Below are 19,043 nucleotides of genomic sequence, written 5' to 3' on the forward strand. Positions count from 1 at the left end.
TAATTTTACAATTTCAGCAACATAATTTCAGAGTAATATAATTGATACTTGCTAAAGAATCTTTGAAGCTCACAGTTTAAAAGTACATGCATGCAAAGCAAATAAGTCAAATTAATTTCTGGTCAGTTTAACTTCCTTGTTTTTCTCTCACACATGTGCATGAAGCAACTAAATCCTGTGCATGATGCTGAAGTTATTCTTGGAGAAACACGTTTGTGAAAAGCAGAAATGTCATCATACAGGATGTGAGGGTGAGACTCTGCAGAAACACTGTGTGCTGCATACAGAGGGTCTGACCTCAGGCCTTTGTTTCAGTCTTTATTATGTTTTATACAGTTTGTTAAGCATCACTGCAGTAGGTCCTTTTAATCTCTGTGGATCAGTAGGAAACAGGAGGTCTTTACACCCAGTTATGGTGTAAAGTTTAGTTTAAATAACTCTTCCTCTAATTTGACTAAATGTGCAGACTAGTGCAACTAGGCTAAAAAGGTACAGTCCAGCTGAACATCTATTCATTAAAAGCCCCTCCCCCATCTCGCTACCACTGGAGCTCAGCGCAGAGCAAACTGGCGTAGCAGATTACAGCGGCTCAGAGGCGAGAGGAAGCGGTGTGTACAGTAGCAGAAAAGGGGAAAGCGGGCCGGTCTGTTAGCCAAGCTAAAAGCTAATGCCAACAGACCAGCAGTTTTGCTCTTTTTGGTCAACATTCATTCACTAGACAATAAAATGGACCTTGTTCGACTAAGGCTGAGTGTTCATCAGGAAAATGCCGGCTGCATTATTAGCTGAGGGAGTTTACAGTGGTGTTCATTGTTACTGTTTACATTCGCCCGAGTGCTAATGCTAACGTCCCGCTTAGTGCGCTTTACTATATCAGTGCACAAAGCATCCGCAGGCATGTGATTGCGGGTGACTTCACCCATGCCAACCTAACAGACATTATAACAAAGTTCCACCAGCAAATGACCACTGACACTCGAGGAACCAAACCACTTGATCACATGTATACAAACAGACGGGTGACATACTGTACAAAGCCATCCCCGGCCCCCACCTCTGCCTGTCTGACCATATCTCAGTCATGCTAGTCCCTGCTTACCGCCCTCTGCAGAAATCCAGGAAACCAGCAAGAAAGACCATCACAGTATGGCCCAGTGACGCTGCCTCCAGTTTGCCTCATCGGTCATGTGGTCCATCAGCAGGTGTGTGTGATGATGTCACCATCAGTAGAACAACCACCATCCACCCCAAACAGAAACCCTGGCTGAATATGGAGCTCCACACTCTACTAAAAGCATGTGCGTTCAGGTCCAACACCTCTCCCGGCTCCAGGCTCTCCCCACCTCCAGGTGAGCTGCCTCTCAGCGTGACCGCAGCAGAGGTAAGGAGGTCCCTGCAGAAAGTCAACCCCAGCAAGGCTGCAAGACCCGACAATATCCCGGGTAGGGACTGTGGGGACTGTGCACACCAGCTCTCAGAGGTGCTAATGGACGTATTTAGCATCTCACTCTCCCAGGCAATTTTCCCTACATGTCTGAAGACCATCACTATCATATCCATCCCAAAGAGCTCAACAGTGTCATGTCTGGATGACTACCGCTCAGTAAGACTTACCCCAATAATCATGAAGTGCTCCGAATGGATAGTCATGGTGCACATGAGGAAGTTCATGGACTCCACTGTAGATCCTCAGCATTCTGCATACAGACAGAACCGCTCTACTGCAGATGCTATCTCCTGTGTCCTTCACCAGGCTCTCAGTCACTTGGAAAACAAGGACTCATATGTTATGCTGCTCTATTTGGATTTCAGTTCTCCCTTTAACACCATCATCCCACAAACCCTGATAGACACACTGTCACTCCTTGGACTAAACCCATCGCTATGTAACTGGGTACTGAACTTTTTAACAAACAGGTCCCAGTCCATTAGAATTCATTAGACCTGTATCATGAAGGACCCTACACACCCTGCTCATGGACTGTCTGCCCCCTTCCTGTATCATGAGCGACCCTACGCACCCTGCTCATGGACTGTCTGCCCTCCTTCCTGTATCATGAGGGACCCTACGCACCCTGCTCATGGGCTGTCTGCCCTCCTTCCTGTATCCTGAGGGACCCTACGCACCCTGTTCATGGACTGTCTGCCCTCCTTCCTGTATCATGAGGGACCCTACGCACCCTGTTCATGGGCTGTCTGCCCTCCTTCCTGTATCCTGAGGGACCCTACGCACCCTGTTCATGGACTGTCTGCCCTCCTTCCTGTATCATGAGGGACCCTACGCATCCTGTTCATGGACTGTCTGCCCTCCTTCCTGTATCATGAGGGACCCTACAAACCCTGCTCATGGACTGTCTGCCCTCCTTCCTGTATCATGAGGGACCCTACGCACCCTGCTCATGGACTGTCTGCCCTCCTTCCTGTATCATGAGGGACCCTACGCACCCTGTTCATGGACTGTCTGCCCTCCTTCCTGTATCATGAGGGACCCTACGCACCCTGCTCATGGACTGTCTGCCCTCCTTCCTGTATCTTGAGGGACCCTACGCACCCTGCTCATGGGCTGTCTGCCCTCCTTCCTGTATCCTGAGGGACCCTACGCACCCTGCTCATGGACTGTCTGCCCTCCTTCCTGTATCATGAGGGACCCAACGCACCCTGCTCATGGACTGTCAGCCCTCCTTCCTGTATCATGAGGGACCCTACGCACCCTGTTCATGGACTGTCTGCCCTCCTTCCTATATCATGAGGGACCTTATGCACTCTGCTCAAGGACTTTTTTGCCCTCTTTCTTTCAGTAAAAGAATAATTAATCGGACTACATCTCATGTTACACATTAGGGCTTCGCTGCAGTTGAAATTCCGCACTTTGACCCTTCCTGTGAATTCTCATCCATGTTACAGCACTGCTATAAATCATCACTGTTACATGTCAGGTTACGTTGCTGCAATACTTACCTTATTTTATCCATTGAATTATTGTTTTAGATTTTATTATTGCTACCTATATCAGACCTGAGTACTTCATTTTGTTCCCTTCATATACATGGTCTGGAACGACAATAAAACATCCGCTATGCTTTATCCTTACATTTTTAAGATATACTAAAATATTCTAAAGGCTGGTAATAGCAGCTCCAGCCAATTACAAGCTTATTAATCTCACTTTGATTACAGGTACAGACATGGAGGTATTGGGATATGTGAGTTTTTTTCCAGACCCCACTAGATGGCGCTCTTGGTTTGCTCTGGGACTTACCTTGAGCCCTTTTTGGAACAGAGCACACCATCCAGTAGGGTGAGAAAATACAGCTAATGGTTGATGAAGCATCGTTTTGGCCATCCCTAATGAGTATCAGCTTCTCAATCCAGCATAAATACCCCAGTTTGAATGATTTGAATGATTGGATGAACTGGAACATTTCTGTGTACTGCTGGCACATTGTGGACATAGAAAAGACTCTGTGATTTTAAAATCAGTCAGTTAAGATGTATTTGCTTTGAATGTAACTTCTTACCCTGCATTAACCCGTATGATACGCTGGTCCATCAAAGGTCTCATACACAGTTAAGGGCAGAACTCCATGCTATCATATTATATTCAGTTTACACATTTTTCTAGGATGTCTGCTGTTAGTCATTACAAACAGGAAGTGGAAATACAATCATCCCAGAGTAAGTGATTCTCACCTGTAGGCCCATCAGAGGATGAAGAGGAGCATCAGAGGAGCCTTATGTGTGTCTCACTGACCTCAGATCTGTAGGGACTGAGACTCACTCCCTGATTCTCCATAACGTTACTGTTCCTCAGTCTTCTTAATGCCCACACACAGCAGTCACAGTAAAGAGGGAAGGGTCACTTTATACATCACACAGGAAGTGATGCAACCATCTTTCATACAAAATCAGGACCCTTGTTGTCCTGAATAATATTTACTTTTAATGTTCATCAGTCATAAAAAGTCACATATCATGGGTTTAATATTGACATTGTTATATGAGTGTGTTGAAATTCTATTTAAATACTATGTGTTATGGTCAGATGGTGGATCTATCTGATATTCATCCATTCCTCACTGGAATACCTGGGTCTCTCCTCTGCAGCTCTTTCCTGAAGCATCAGATCCCTTTATTAGAGAATCTCCTATGTGTAGCTGCCCTCTAGTGGACAAACAAAATGCAGCTACTTATGTCAAAATAAATGCATTTAACCTTAGTATGCTTCATGGCTTCACTGTAAGGCCTAACTGAATTTTCCTCAGATGGTGGATCTGTCTGATCTTCACTTTCTTGTAGCATGAAATACTTTATTTGGGAATCTCCTGTACATGCCTGCCCTCTAGTGGATAAACCAAATTCAGCCATTTATTTCCGAACACAGATCGCGTGCTAAAATCCATGTGATATTTGAGGAAAGAGACCCCTCTAATCTACATGGAAGTACAACTTGAAAAAATAAAATAGTTTCTGAATGGTCCACAGAAACTTACTTTACAAGCTTTTCAAAATATTAAGCTTATAGGAAAAGCTTGAAACTCCACACTGTTAAGTTTCATATTAGCTTACTTATATATGCTGAGATGCTTCTTATTGCTGATAACATTCTCCTTGTCACAGGAATATTTTGTCTCTGATGCCAGTTTATGAAGAGCAGATCCTGCCCTTGCCTTTCTGCCCCCTAGTGGACAAAGAATATGATAGAAACACTCTACAGAACACAATCCTGCCCAGCTTATCTGAATGCTATGAAATGTCTTAATGCTGAAGAATCTCCGTTGCTTGTATGATTCAATTTTAAGATACACAGATATTCACCCACACTGACTTGGTATTCAGTAAGACACAGTGGAATTCTGGGTGCCTGAAACCTCCATCTGAAACCAGTATTAGAGCCTCAAACCTAATTTTGTAGCTGGATGGTTCTGCTGGACATTATGCTCTTTTAACACAACAGAAACATCTCTTCTGCTTTGTACTGTAGATAAGAGACATTCTGGACGACTGACGACTTCATCATAACATCGTTCTGTAGATGACATTATCCTGCTCCTGGACATTAGTTTTATCTCCTTAAATCCCTGGTCAACAGGAATCCTTTTTTTTTTTTTTTTTTTTTATTGCCCACCACCACCCCCCCTCTTCGGAGGACAACTTTATTTTACATTACATTCAAGAGTAAAGATTGTGGCCGCTCCGAACTCACCAGTACCGTGGAAAAGGAGAAAAACAGGGGGGGTACAAAAACAACAGCGTAACAATAACAGACATCAATCACCATGGGGAGAGGGGGAGAGAGAAAAGAAAAAAAAAAAAAAAAAAAAAGGTATACAGAAATAATAACACTAATAATGTAGGCGGGATGGAAAAAAGATGAAGTATAGGGGAATACAGAATACAAACAACCATAAGAAACATAACACTCATCAAACAACAAGAATTATAACAACATCAGTGATACTAATAATAATTAATACAAATCGGTATTATATATATGTAGCATACACACACGTAATCGTACCGTTATATATGTATATTTCAATTCCTAAATCTATAACATACCCTAAAAAGTAATAATAATAATGATATTGATCGCTCAACCAGTCTTGTATGCATGTGCAAGTGTAGGTGTGACCTGATTTGTCATTGGATGTGCTGGCATTTAATGCCGTCAGGGGAGGCGGCAGCACCCCCCCCCCCCCAGGCCCAAGGCGAAGGCAGGAGAACCAGGCAACCGAAGCCACCCTACTGCCCCCCCGGCACAAGGGCCCACAGCCACGCATCCCAGAGACAACCACCCGCCCAACCCGAGAGGGAGCCCGCGAGGGACTAAGGGGGCGCCAACCCCTGCACAGGGAGGCCCGCAGAGGGAGGACGGGCGGCGAGCCCCCCAGCCCCACCCGCAACCAACCCACCGGGGCAGGCGGGTCCAGGGCCGAAGGGCCCCACCCACCGGGACCACCCCCCCCACCCCCCGGCGGACGGCCCCCCACACACCGGGGGAGCCCCAGCCCCCCCAGCCCGTCCCCCGGGAGGACGGGCCGCCGCCCACCGCAGCGACCCGGCACGCCTCCCCCCCAACACTGCAGGATGATCCAAGGGGGGCCCATACAAAGAGCCCCCCCCCCACCCGGGAGCGGACCCGCGGCGACCGGGGAGCGGCAGACACCCCGCCCAGCCCAGACCGAACCCCCCAATCCGCCTAGCAGGGCCCAGAGCGTCCCAAGATTCCCCGGACCGCCCGCCAGGGCCCCACCACGGCGCAGCAGAGCCAAGCACCACCCGGCCCGCGGCCCAAGAGAGGAGGCCGCCCATACCCGCCAGGGCCACCCGAACCCCCCCATGATGGGTCTTCCCCCCGGCGGGCCACCCCACCAGCACAGGGCCAGAGACAGAGAGTTAGGGGGGGCCCCTCAGCCCCCATCCCCTCCCTGACCCATGTTGGTGTGAAGTGTGCATGTACATGTGTGAGAGAGTTGTGTGTTTATGTCTACTATGCATTAAAATTAGTGGGTGCAGTTCGGGTATGAGGGCCCCACCACTGGCAGATGGCAGAGTCCCCCATCCCCCTCCCCGCACCCCCAAGGCCCTAATGTAATATGGACTGCGTATATGACTAAGGTGCAAAAAGTGGGCGAGCAGTTGAGGCATGGGCACCCCACCGCTGGCAGACGGCAGAGCCCCACCTGCCTCAACCCACCTCCTCAGCCCTAGTGTCATGTGGTGTCTAACATGTAAGTAAAAATTGAGGGGCAGTGTCTCGGCGCACCTCCCCACCGCCCCTCAAGGCCCTAGTGTTGTGTGAAATGTGGTGTTGGACCCAGGGGAGCAATAAGGGCGTGCCAGGAGTGGGCCCCCCCCGGCACCGGGGCCAGATCCCCGACTGGCCCCGATTAGTCCCCATCCCTGACCCCGCACAGCCGGCAGGGACGGCCAACCGAGGTGTTCAGGGGCAGCACAGGCAGCCCAGCAGCAGGGAACGCCCCCCCCCCCCCAGGCGCAGACCGGGAGAGACCCACCCCACCACGCCCGATGAGACCCCAGCTAGCGGCCAAGGACGGGACAACCCCAGACCCCCCCGGCAAACGGGGAGCCGGACCAGCCAGGCGGGGTGACCCCCGCCCCCCGGCCACCCCAGGCCCCCCCCCAGGCGAGGCAGAGGCTTCCCCCACCGCCCCCCCCAAACCACCCCACAGCGCCTGAGGGCCCCGCGCCGGAATCGCCAACGGCAGACAACGACCCGTCCCCACCAGGCAACGGGCCCGGGCAGACCAGGCCCCCCAGCATGCGGGCGACCACCCGCCCGGGAGCCGGAGCAGCGGCCCCAGCAGATAGAGCCCACGCCCCCAAACCCACGCACCCCAGCGCAGCGGCCCAGGCGGAACCCAGAGGCCCCACCCCCCGATCCCCCCCCAGCGCGCCACCCACCCCGCGGGGGCAGAACCCCCCCACCCCCCGCACCGCCCCCACCAGGCCAGGCCAGCGGCCACCCAGAGACACTGACCACGCGCCCTCAGCCAAGAGAAACACCAGAGGACCCCAACAACCCAGCCCCCCCACCCCCAGCCCCCAACCCGGGACGGTGACGGCAAGGCCCCACCACCCCTGACGACATTACGTTAAAAAATTCATTATTGGACAGGAATCCTACTAGCCTGGAGCAGGAGACCCAGCCTACCTGCTCTGGATCTCTTTTCTTAAGGACCACTGTGCTGTATGGGATTTCGTGTTCAGGTTCTGGGTTCGACTTGAACAGAAATATCGCTCAATCACTGTGGAAACTCCCACACAGATTGTGATTTTTAAATAGAAATCTACACTAAGAGTAGCAAAGGGACTCTGGTTACTAACAGTGCTAAGTTTCTCTCTCTGCTCAAACCAAAAGAAATATACGTTTGATGGTGATCAAGAACATTGATGTTGTTGTCCATCCAGTTCTGATTAGGGGGGTGTGTGTGACTCAGCGGGTTCAGGCTCTGTGCCTCTGATGGGAAAGTCACTGGTTCCAGTCTCAGCAGAATAGTCACACCCCCAATGGGCCTTTGACAAGCCCCTTAACCCCTGAAACACTCCAGGGCCGGCAGATAAACTGCAGCCAAACCCCAAGTTTCACTCTCAGCTAGAAGTTGGAGGTAGAAATTCATGCTATCAGGGTAAATGAATTTATACACACTACGTAATTTGTGAGTATTTAGAGTATTTGATTTGACAGCAGGGATCATCCATCCATCCATCCATCCATCCATTAGTCTTTCTACTGCTTATTGAGTTCAGGGTGGTGGGTGTCAAGAAATTATCCAAAATTTACTGAAAGGCTTCAGTTATCTGTCTTTTCATCTTAACTACACTGAAATGTGGAGCAAGAGAGTGAGAGCCTGTCCCAGAGTAAGTGATCCTCACCCAGAGGCCCATCAGTGAAGAAGAGGATGAAGAGGACCATCAGAGGAGCCTTATGTGTGTCTCACTGACCTCAGATCTGTGGAGACTGACACTCACTTCCTGACTCTCCATAACTTTACTGTTTCTCTGTCTTCTCTATGCTCACATACAGCAGTCACAGTAAAGAGGGAAGGGTCACTTTATACATCACACCGGAAGTGATGCAACTACAGTGATGTTTCATGCAAAATCAGGACTCTTGTCATCCTCTGTAATATTTAGGTTTTTAAAGTTCATCAGTTATAAAAAATCACATATTATGGGTTTAATATTCACATTGTTATATGAGTGTGTTGAAATTCTTTTTAAATATTAGGTGTTATGGTCAGATGGTGTCTCTGTCTGATCGTTATCCATTCCTCACTGGCAAACCTGGGTTTTCCCTCTGCAGTGTTTTCTGGAAGTTTCAGATCCCTTTATTAGGGAATCTCCTATGTGTGGCTGCCCTCTAGTGGATAAACAACATTCTGCTACTTATGTAAAAATAAATGCATTATGCTTTATGCCTTATTATGCTTCATGGCTTCACTGTGATGCTGAACACCTGCTTCTATCTTCTAACTGCTCATCCCGTTCAGGGTCATGGGGATCCAGAGCTTACAAGCACAAGGGAGGGAACAACCCAGGATGGGGCACCAACCCATTACAGGGCGCAGTACACAGACACACACACACACGCACATGTAGGGTATACATATCCTTATGGGGACCGCTCATTCATTTCAATGGGAAAAATGCTAACGCTAACTATGACAACCTTAACCCCTACCCTGCCCTAACCATAACCATAAGTAACCTGACAAAATACAAGAGTTTTCATAGCAGTCACCGATTTTTATAAAATAGAGTTTTCCCTTATGGGGACCAGGAAACAGGTCCCCATAAGGGAAAAAAATGGATATTTATCACGTTACGGGGACATTATGTCCCCATAAGGATAGGCAAACCCGCTCGGACACACACACACACAGACACACACACACACACACACACACACAAACACACACACACACACACAGACACACACACACACACACACAGACCATATTATACAATATGTAAGTGGTATGGAGATACATGATGGGAACAGAAACTGCACATGGTATATTTCAGTGTCCAGCAGAGAGGAGATGACCTGTATAGTCCGAGAGCCACTGGGAGGAAGGACCTCTGGTGGCGTTTAGCTGTGTAAAGAGAAAAGGGGAGAGTACCACCCCTGTGGAGCTCCTGTGTGCTCACCAGCGAGTCCAACACTCAGATCTGTGGGCGTACGTACTGAGGACGTCCGGATAGGTAACCCATAATGCAAGCCACCAGAGGAGCGTCTGCCTGCATCACTGTCATCTTCCTCCCCAGAAGGACAGGCTGGATGGTACTGAAAGCGCTTGAGACGTCGAAAAACATGACTCTGACCCCCAGGCCGATCCGGGTGGGTGTAGGCACGATGAAGCAGGTAGATTATGGTGTCCTTTGTGCAAACCTCTGGTTTGTAGGCAAACTGCAAAGGGTTAATTCTTGTTTTTAGGAGTAAAGAGATTTTTAAAAATATTTCTGGAGTTTTGAGAAGCATGATTGTCCAGAGTTGAACTGATTATCCAAAGTCATTTATTTGGTAAAGTAGCTCATTTAAATCTCCCAGCCCTCTGTGATTCTTTCTATTCCCACTTCTGGAGACATAAGAGAGCATTATCACCAACACAATAAGAGGGTTACTGTTAAATCATGTAAAGAAATTTACTGTGGAATTTACTGATCCAGGTTTTCAACTTGACTTACTGATATTTAACGGGTGTTAAACCAGAAACCAAAAGATTACACTGGGATATTTCCATTTGACGTGGGCCAACAGGAATTTGATATCTTTCCCTTGACTTTTGACACGTCCCCTTTCCCAATATCTGGGCTGCTGATAGCAAGATGGTGTATTTTTAACGCACTGTGAGGTTTTTTTGTGTTACATCACAGTCTGAGAGGGTCACTGATTGGTGGGATCTGACAGTGAGGAGTGACCTGCAAACCACAAACCATTTACTTTAAGGTTGATAAATTTTTCAATTTTAATGAAAACTTCAGAACAATACAAGATGTAAACTAAATCATCAATTTCACATTTATTAAATCAAAACAATGACCAGCATACAATAAATATCTATATAAGAATTAATAAGCAATGAAATAAGATTTAATTTCGCTTTCCATTATTAAACCAATCCAGTCCAATAATAATCCCATATTAAACTTTGACCAGCAGGTGGCAGCAAAGCACGTGTGAGAAGAGGCCATCAGCGGTACAAAGCACTGGCTGAACAGGTTCCCAGCAGACAATCCTACACTGCGTGAGAGAGGCCTCACTGCAGTTAGCATAACCATTTATTTTACAGCTCTTCTGTCTCATTCTGCTCCACAAAGGTCACCCCCCCAGCTTCCTCTGACACAGAGAGATTCATGCACAAATAAATGGCTACAGCGTAAACTGAAACCCTCCTGATATATAAAAAGGATTTCATACAAACACAGCATAACCTTGCTTATACAGCCTTGAGGATTGCTCATTTATTTGCACTCATGTATATTAATGTATTTATAAGCTTGTATAATTATTCAGATTGCCAGATTGTTTGTATTGGCCCCTCCCTCTGCTTCTCTCTGATTGGATCCCTTCTTTCTGCAGGAGCACCAGTTCAGCTGAATGGCGATGATGGTGCAGATCAGATACAACACACCAGTCCCAGCTTTCAGTGCAGCATCCAGAACCTGCTCCCACCTGTCAGACATATAATACATCAGTGTGTCTGTCAGTCACACGTATCACATTTAAACCTGAAGAACAATGCAGTGAATCTACTCTGACAGAATTATAACCATCAACAGCAGCACCAATAAGCCCAGTCCTACATACAGGGGCAGCTGGACCAAGGAGCTGAATAAGAGGGTGGATCTGAACAGTAAAGTCTTACATGCTTTATAGTAACATGGTTCAGCCACATCTGTACTATTACACAGGCTGCATGTGAGGAACAGGAGACATTAACCAAGAGCATGAGATTAGCTAGACAATTTAACTGCCAGTTTTATTAAGATTATTAGCAGAGATTCACATAAACTGGTGTGGAAGTACAGATTCACTGTATAAAGCAATACGCACAGCAACTTCTTATCATAGCGACGCAGATGCCCATTTATTTACAAAATAAATCACCATGCATGTGAACCTTTATACAGCTAATGAGTCCTTGTGCACCAGTTACATGCATCCCTGTTTATTAGATTACATGTTTACTGTTTTTTAAAATCCATCCATCCATCCATCTTCCAAACAGGCCTGCAGTCTATCCCCAGCAGCACAGCGCACAAGGCAGGGGCTCACCCTGGATGGGATGCCATCTCAGGGATAATATAATTAAGAAAAATAAAATAGACACAATGTCTTTATTTTCATGAAAATAACGTGCATTTCCCATTACTGTATGATCAGTCAGATGCTGTAGCATTACGAGCTGAATACTAACCTCTGTTCCTTATCATTCGCTCCTGTGGGGGCCGATCCAGGAGCAGAAGGCTTGATGGTCACTGAGACAGAAGCCGAACCTGGAGTAAGGACTGTGGTGTCTGATTAGGAGGGAAAAGGAAAAACTCTGTCCTGTCAGGCAGGAAAAACTCATAAGGAAAAGGTCATTTATAAAACATTATTCTAAAAAGAATAATGAAAAATATTAATTAGCGTAGCTGGTTGGATACAGAATAATAAATTAAGGTCATGCCCAAAGTCTTCATATCCCATATGATTTTTTTTTTGCAAGATGGCGGCGTGGCAGTAGCACGCAGCGGCCGCTCCAGATCCAAAATGGTGCTGTGTTTGTGCTACATTGCTTCACAACACGACTTCTATGCCTCATGGACATCAGAACAAACGGTGTTCATGTCTACCAAGGCCAAACACTTCTAAATTGCAAGGATCATCCAAAAATCGACCTACAACATGATCTGCTGGAGACACTGCGCATCCTCGGGTTGCTATGGAGACTGGGTGTCCTCGGCGTCGCCTGATGCTGGTGGCCGGATTATACAGATTATACAGATCCTTGGAAAAGCATTTATACCCTTCCTTAAAAGTTGTTAAACCTCGGATATTCAGACCACGTGCCTGTCATGATAATTCCAACATACAGATCGCTCGTCAGACGTTCCAAACCGGTTCTGAGACCGGTGAGAACTTGGCCTGCAGGAGCTGTCTCTGCTCTTCAGGATTGTTTTGAGCACACTGACTCGTCATGTTTAGGGAGGCTGCAACAACGCCAATTTGGAGGAGCACACATCATCTGTGCCCAGCTACATCACCAGATGCATCAACGATGCCACTGTCTCCAAGATGATCACAACACACTCCAAGCAGAAGCTGTGGATGACTGCAGAGGTGTGTGAGCTGCTAAACACTCGGGACTCTGCCTTCAGAGAAGGTGATCAGTCGGCCCTGAGAACAGCGAGAGCCGAACTGTCTCGAGCCATCAAACGGCCAGAGAATCCACAGTCACTTCCAGGACAGCGGTGACACGCGGCGCATGTGGCAGGGCATCCAGGCCATCAGCAACTACAGGACGACAACACCTGCCTGTGCTAGTGATGCCTCCCTACCAGATGCAGTGAACAACTTCTATTCATGGTGGTTTGATGCTCAGAACGACGTGATTGTGAGGAAGTCCACGGCTCCTCACAACGACCAGGTTCTGTGTCTGACCACGGCTGATGTGAGGAAAACTCTTCCCATAGTTAACCCACGGGAGGCTGCTGGTCCAGACAACATCCCTGGAAGACTGCTCAGAGAATGTGCAGACCAGCTGGCAGATGTCCTCACTGACATCTTCAACCTCTCCCTGATCACTGCTGCCGTTCCAATGTGCCTCAAGGCCACCACCATTGTTCCCGTGCAAAATAAGTCCTTAGTGTCCTGCCTCGATGACTACCGTCCCATTGCACTCACACCCATCATTATGAAGTGCTTTGAGAGGCTCGTCATGAGGCACATTAAGACCCTGCTGCCCCCCTCACTGGACCCACTGCACCCCAACGGGTCAACAGATGATGTCATCACCTCCACCCTACATCTGGCCCACACTCACCTGGACAGTAAGGACACATATGTATGAATGCTGTTCATAGATTTCAGTTCAGCATTCAACACAATCATTCCTCAGCTCTTGATTGGAAAGCTGAGCCTGTTGGGCCTGAACATCTCCCTTTGCAACTGGATCCTGACTGAGGGACCTCGGTCAGTCCAGATCAGAAATCACATCTCCAACACCACCACACTGAACACTGGAGCCTCTCAGGGGCTGCGTGCTCAGCCCACTGTTGTTCACTTTGCTGACTCACGACTGTGCAGCAATGCACAGCTCAAACCACATCATCACGTTCATCGATGACACAACTGTGGTGGATCTCATCAGCAAGAATGATGAGTCAGCATGTGGAGAGGAGGTGCAACAGCTAACGGACTGGTGTAAAGTCAACAACCTGTATCTGAACGTGCACAAAAAATAAGAGATGATTGTTGACTTCAGGAGAGCACGGAGCGGTCACTGTCCACTGAACATCGAAGGATCCTCTGTGGAGGTCGTCAAGAGCAATAAATTCCTTGGTGCTCCCCTGGCGGAGAACCTCTCCTGGTCCCTCAACACCAGCTCCATAACCAGGAAAGCCCAGCAGCATCTCTACTTTCTGTGAAAGCTGAGGAAAGCCCATCTCCCACCACCCATTCTCACCACCTTCTACAGAGGGACTATCGAGAGCATCCTGAACAGCTGCATCACTGTCTGGTATGGAAACTGCACCGTATCAGATTGCAAGACCCTACAGCGGATAGTGAGAACAGCTGAGAAGATCATTGGAGCCTCTCTTCCCTCTATCACAGACACATGTCACACCCGCTGCATCCACAAAGCCACCAGCATTGTGGGGGATCCAACACGCCCCTCACACACTCTCTTCACCCTCCACCATTCAGGCCCTCACTGCCAGACTGTGTAACATTCTTCCCCCAAGCTGTCAGACTCCTGAACAATCACAGACTGGACTGACACACACACACACACACACACACACACACACACACACTTTTCTACACCCCACTACCTCATGAACTTTTGTACAACTTTTAGTTTTTTGTACAACCCATTGCACTGTGTCACTTTACCTCCATCAGGACTGTATATCAGTAGCTCTACTCTGCTCTGCCTCTCTCACCCATTATCATTTCTTCTATTCCACTGTCTTGTGTTGCACTGTCTTTGCAATGTCTGCACTTTTTGTAGCACCATGGTCCTGGAGGAACATCGTCTAGTTTCACATATAAAGCTACAGCCATCCACCCATCTATCTTCTAACCCCTCCTGCTGGTCAGGGATTTGGGGCCTGGAGCCGATCCCAGGCAGGACAGGGCACAGGGATGGAGTACATCCTGGACGGGATGCCAGTCAGTCACAGGGCACATAGACACACTCTCTCTATTAGAGACACCAATTAGCCTGACTGCATGTCTTTGGACTGTGGGAGGAAACCCACACAGCACATGGAGAACATGCAAACTCCACACACACAGAGCAGAAGCCAGATTCAAACCCCTAAATGGAGATGTGAAGCTACAGCGCCACCCACTGGGCCACCATGGCATCTGCAGGGAAACTATAATCCCAATAAATAACCCTATTCAGCAACAGTTTATTAGTATGAGAGTTTAAAGAATTTCTTTGTGATTAATTGAGATATTTAAATTCATTCCCTTTAGCTTTGCTGTGACTTCAGCTGAGGAGACGTCATTCTGGAGGTGGGGTACACAACCATTCAGGAGGTTTACAAGGCAAAGCCCAGCCCCCACCTCGGCCAATCAGACCACAGAGCCTCCATGCTCCTACCAGCCTGCACACCATTACTGACACGGTCCAAAGTCACTATCAAGCAGGTCAGAGTTTGGCCAGAAGGAGCCTCTTCTGCACTTCAGGACTGTCTTAGGAACATGACGCCAATCACAAGCTCTGGATCACAGCGGACGTCCACAGCAGGCTAAAAGCACAGGACGTGGCCTTCAGGTCTGGTGACCCGGTGTCACTAAGGACAGCCAGATTCAAAAGAAGGGCTTTCGCACGAAAAAAATACATGGCCTTTTCCAAAACGCTGCATACATTGTGTGTCCCTGGTAATTTCCCCCTAAGATTAATAAAATTAATCTTAATCTTATACAGGTCCTCACAGATTACAATACCTCACATACCATGGATTGTGACCCCTCCCTCCCTGACAGGCTTAACTAGCTCTTTGCCTGGTTTGATGTATCACACAACAACGCAGAGAAGAGCACCCCTCCCACCAATGAACAGACACCCCACCCATCCACAGCGGAAGTGAGGAACACTCTGTGTAACATGAACCCACGTAAGACTGCTGGTCCTGACAATATTCCAGGTGGGGTTCTTAGGGACTGTGCCCATGAGCTGACAGATGGCATGACAGACATCTTTAACACGTCACTCAGACAAGCATGTATCCCCAACTGCCTATAAACTGCCACAGTCATACGGTGCCTAAGCAGACAGCTGCTCCAGGGCTTAATGATTATCCACCCGTATCTCTCACTCCGTCATAATGAAGTGCTTTGAGCGGCTGGTCATGTGACACATCAAAGCAAACCTCCCTGTCTCCCTTCATCCATACCAGTTTGCATACCGCCCAACCGGCCTGCAGAGGGCGCCATAACCCCGGCCCATTACACCACACTGACACACCTGGAGAATAAAGACTGTTACGTAAGGTTACCTTCACCATGGTGATGCCACAACAACTAACTCAAAATCCGTCCCATCTTGGGCTGAAAATGTGACTTTGTCACCAGACCCTGGACTTTCTGACAGAGACCACAGTCTGTCAGGGCAGGAAACATCACTTCTGCTCCCGTCAGTCTGAGCACAGGAACTCCCCCAGGCCGCTGCCTCCGCCCCCTACTATTCACACTGCTGACATCCGCCTGCTCCGCCAAGACCACCTCTAACCACATCATAAAGTATGCAGACGACAGCAGCATGACGGCCTCATGAGGGGGGAGACGAGTCTGCGTACAGACAGGGGGGAGAGAGCTGGTGGAGTGATGCAAGGCCCAGAGTCTGCTGCTAAACATCGACAGGAGCGAGGAAGTGACTGTGGGCTTCAGGAGGAGCTGGGGGGGCGTAACCCCCTATAGGAAATTTACTTCGGGCTTCAGGCCTCTTTATGTTTCAATAGTCAGATTGTCAGTCTTTAAATGTCTTTCATATTAATATTCTGTTCATCACATTATTGCACTATGACCCAAGGTTATTATCGTCAACGAAAACGAACGAAATAACGAAAACTAGAATTGAAAAAACATTTTCGTTAACTGAAATAAATAAAAACGACAATTAAAAGAAAAAACTATAACTAACTATACTGTAACTGTATTGTGCATTGACAAAACTAACTAAAACGTACTGAAATTATAGATGAAATGTCCTTCGTTTTCGTCTTTGTCAATTTATTTATAAGTCGATTTATTTCGCTCTAGCAGTTTTACGTGAGCTGGCGGCACCGTACAGCATCTCTCTGTCCGTCACTTCTTGTTTACAGTCGGCTTTTGCTCACCGCGTTACCTGGAAAAATGGCGACGACAAAAGTTGGGAGAAGGCGGCAGAGTCCTATCTGGAATTTCTTTGACTATGACAGCGAGACAGATAAGAGCAGGTGCATTGTAGAAACAGGTGACAAAATATGTGGGATACTTCTCAAGGGAAAAACCCCCACAAATCTGAAAGTCCACTTGAGAAGCTCGCGTAAGACGGCTAATCGCGAGTACCTTGACCAAGTAGCCTCTCTGATTAGCTCCCCCGAAAGAGAAGCAACATCCCGACCAGGTAGCACCGGGAAGGAGGAGACAACCATAATGGACTGCTTTCACCGACGACCAAACAGCTGCTGGTTAGTAAATATGCAGGAACACCACAAGACTTCATTTCCTTTTTGTTTACAATATTGGACGTATGGTTAACATAGAAAAGCAAAGCACATCAGCATCAAGCCCCCGGGGAAGACCCAGGACACGATGGAGAGACTATACAGTATGTCTCGGTTTGGCTGGGAACGCCTCGGGATTTCCCCAGTGGAGCTGGAGGAAGTGGCCGGAGAGAGGGAAGTCTGGGTTTCCATGCTGAGACAATCCTGTTGTGCAATGGTTTTTGAGTTTGTTAATGTTTTTCTCAGATTGAGCTCCCCGAGACTCCTGGCTGTCAAGAAATGTGACGTGTGCCTCGTGAATGGGTTTATATTCTTATGTTCATGTGTGTCTTTAGTCTGTTGGCTATTTTGATTTGTACCAGGCACGCTACCTGTATCCAACATCAGAAGCAGTATCACACACATTTTGCACTTAAGCTGCTATCTTGTAGACTGTTGGTTGTTCTGGATGGTTGATCTTTTTGAATCCTGCACCTGACAAATAACCCAAAGTATGAAGAAATGAAAACTAATATAAACTAAACTAAAACTAAGCATTTTGAAAACTAACTAAAACTAGCAAACCTGCTCTAAAAACTAATTAAAACTAACTAAATTAGAGGAAAAAAAGCTAAATAAAACTAAACTATAATGAAAAATCCAAAACTATTATAACCTTGCTATGACCAACAAGATGGTAATTTCATCATAGTGTGTGACCCATGGAACATACTGCAGAAGATGATAAAGATACTTTTACGTTACTTTATTCACCCTGGGGCTTGTTGGTAATACCCTGGTAAATACAGCTCCACCCTCCAGATTGTCCCAGAAAAAGCAAAGACCCCTACATGAGTGAAACTCTTGTGGTCACTTAGCATTTATCTATATATACTGAAGCATGAATGATTCACAGACAGATTTAAATTAATTACTTACGTTCAGTGCTGGTTCTGGCTGTAGTTGTCTGACTGACAGTAATACGGACTGGGATCTGATGGTCTCTGTTAGCACACCAGTACCAGCCTGTGTCCTTCCTCTCCAGTCCCCTCATTGTCACACTGAAGACTTCATTTACTCTGTCATCCGTGATCAGGACAGGCCTCCCATCCAAACTCACAGATCTCCCTGATGCACAGGAGCCCCCGATCTTACACCACAGCTTCTGACCATAATCATATTTATAGCGACACTGAACACTGACGCTGTCTCCTTCCACACCCGTCACCTCCTGTTTGTCCACTGAGAGCCGGGAACCTGAACACACAGATTAGGAACAAACACTGTGATATTTACACAGTCCAAAATAAAATACACTATGCATAAAATATGAGCCAGTTACATGTTTATATTAATGTAACCATACTTTTTACAAACATCTAAAACTAAACTAAAGGACAGAGAGCTGGGGGCCGGATATGGAAACCACAAGCCTGGAGGTGTGAGGCCCCCACGCTGCCCCCAGTCTCTACCAGCTAGAGGGTAACTAGCTCTCCTAACCTGCTGCAGAGTGAAAGACAACTAATTTAAATTGATGTTGTTACTTTTTAATGGTCTTAGTTATGCTGTTGAACAAAAGTAGAATTTGGAATCTATTCTATATATTTACTAAA

At 47.4% G+C, this 19,043-nt stretch overlaps 1 protein-coding gene across 1 annotated transcript in view; it reads right to left on the minus strand.

Moving 5' to 3' along the window:
* Positions 1-10,463: 10,463 nt before the first annotated feature.
* Positions 10,464-19,043, minus strand: part of LOC111856275 (polymeric immunoglobulin receptor-like) — a 51,991-nt gene continuing 43,411 nt past the window's right edge. Inside the window, exons 5-6 of the mRNA XM_072710489.1 lie at positions 11,946-12,045; positions 10,464-11,200 (exon numbers count right to left, since the gene is read on the minus strand). Coding sequence (XP_072566590.1) covers positions 11,038-11,200; positions 11,946-12,045 — 263 coding nt within the window. The 3' untranslated portion in view covers positions 10,464-11,037. The remainder of the gene's footprint in view (positions 11,201-11,945; positions 12,046-19,043) is intronic.

Source organism: Paramormyrops kingsleyae, chromosome 4 (assembly GCF_048594095.1).
Source record: "Paramormyrops kingsleyae isolate MSU_618 chromosome 4, PKINGS_0.4, whole genome shotgun sequence".
NCBI lineage: Eukaryota > Metazoa > Chordata > Actinopteri > Osteoglossiformes > Mormyridae > Paramormyrops > Paramormyrops kingsleyae.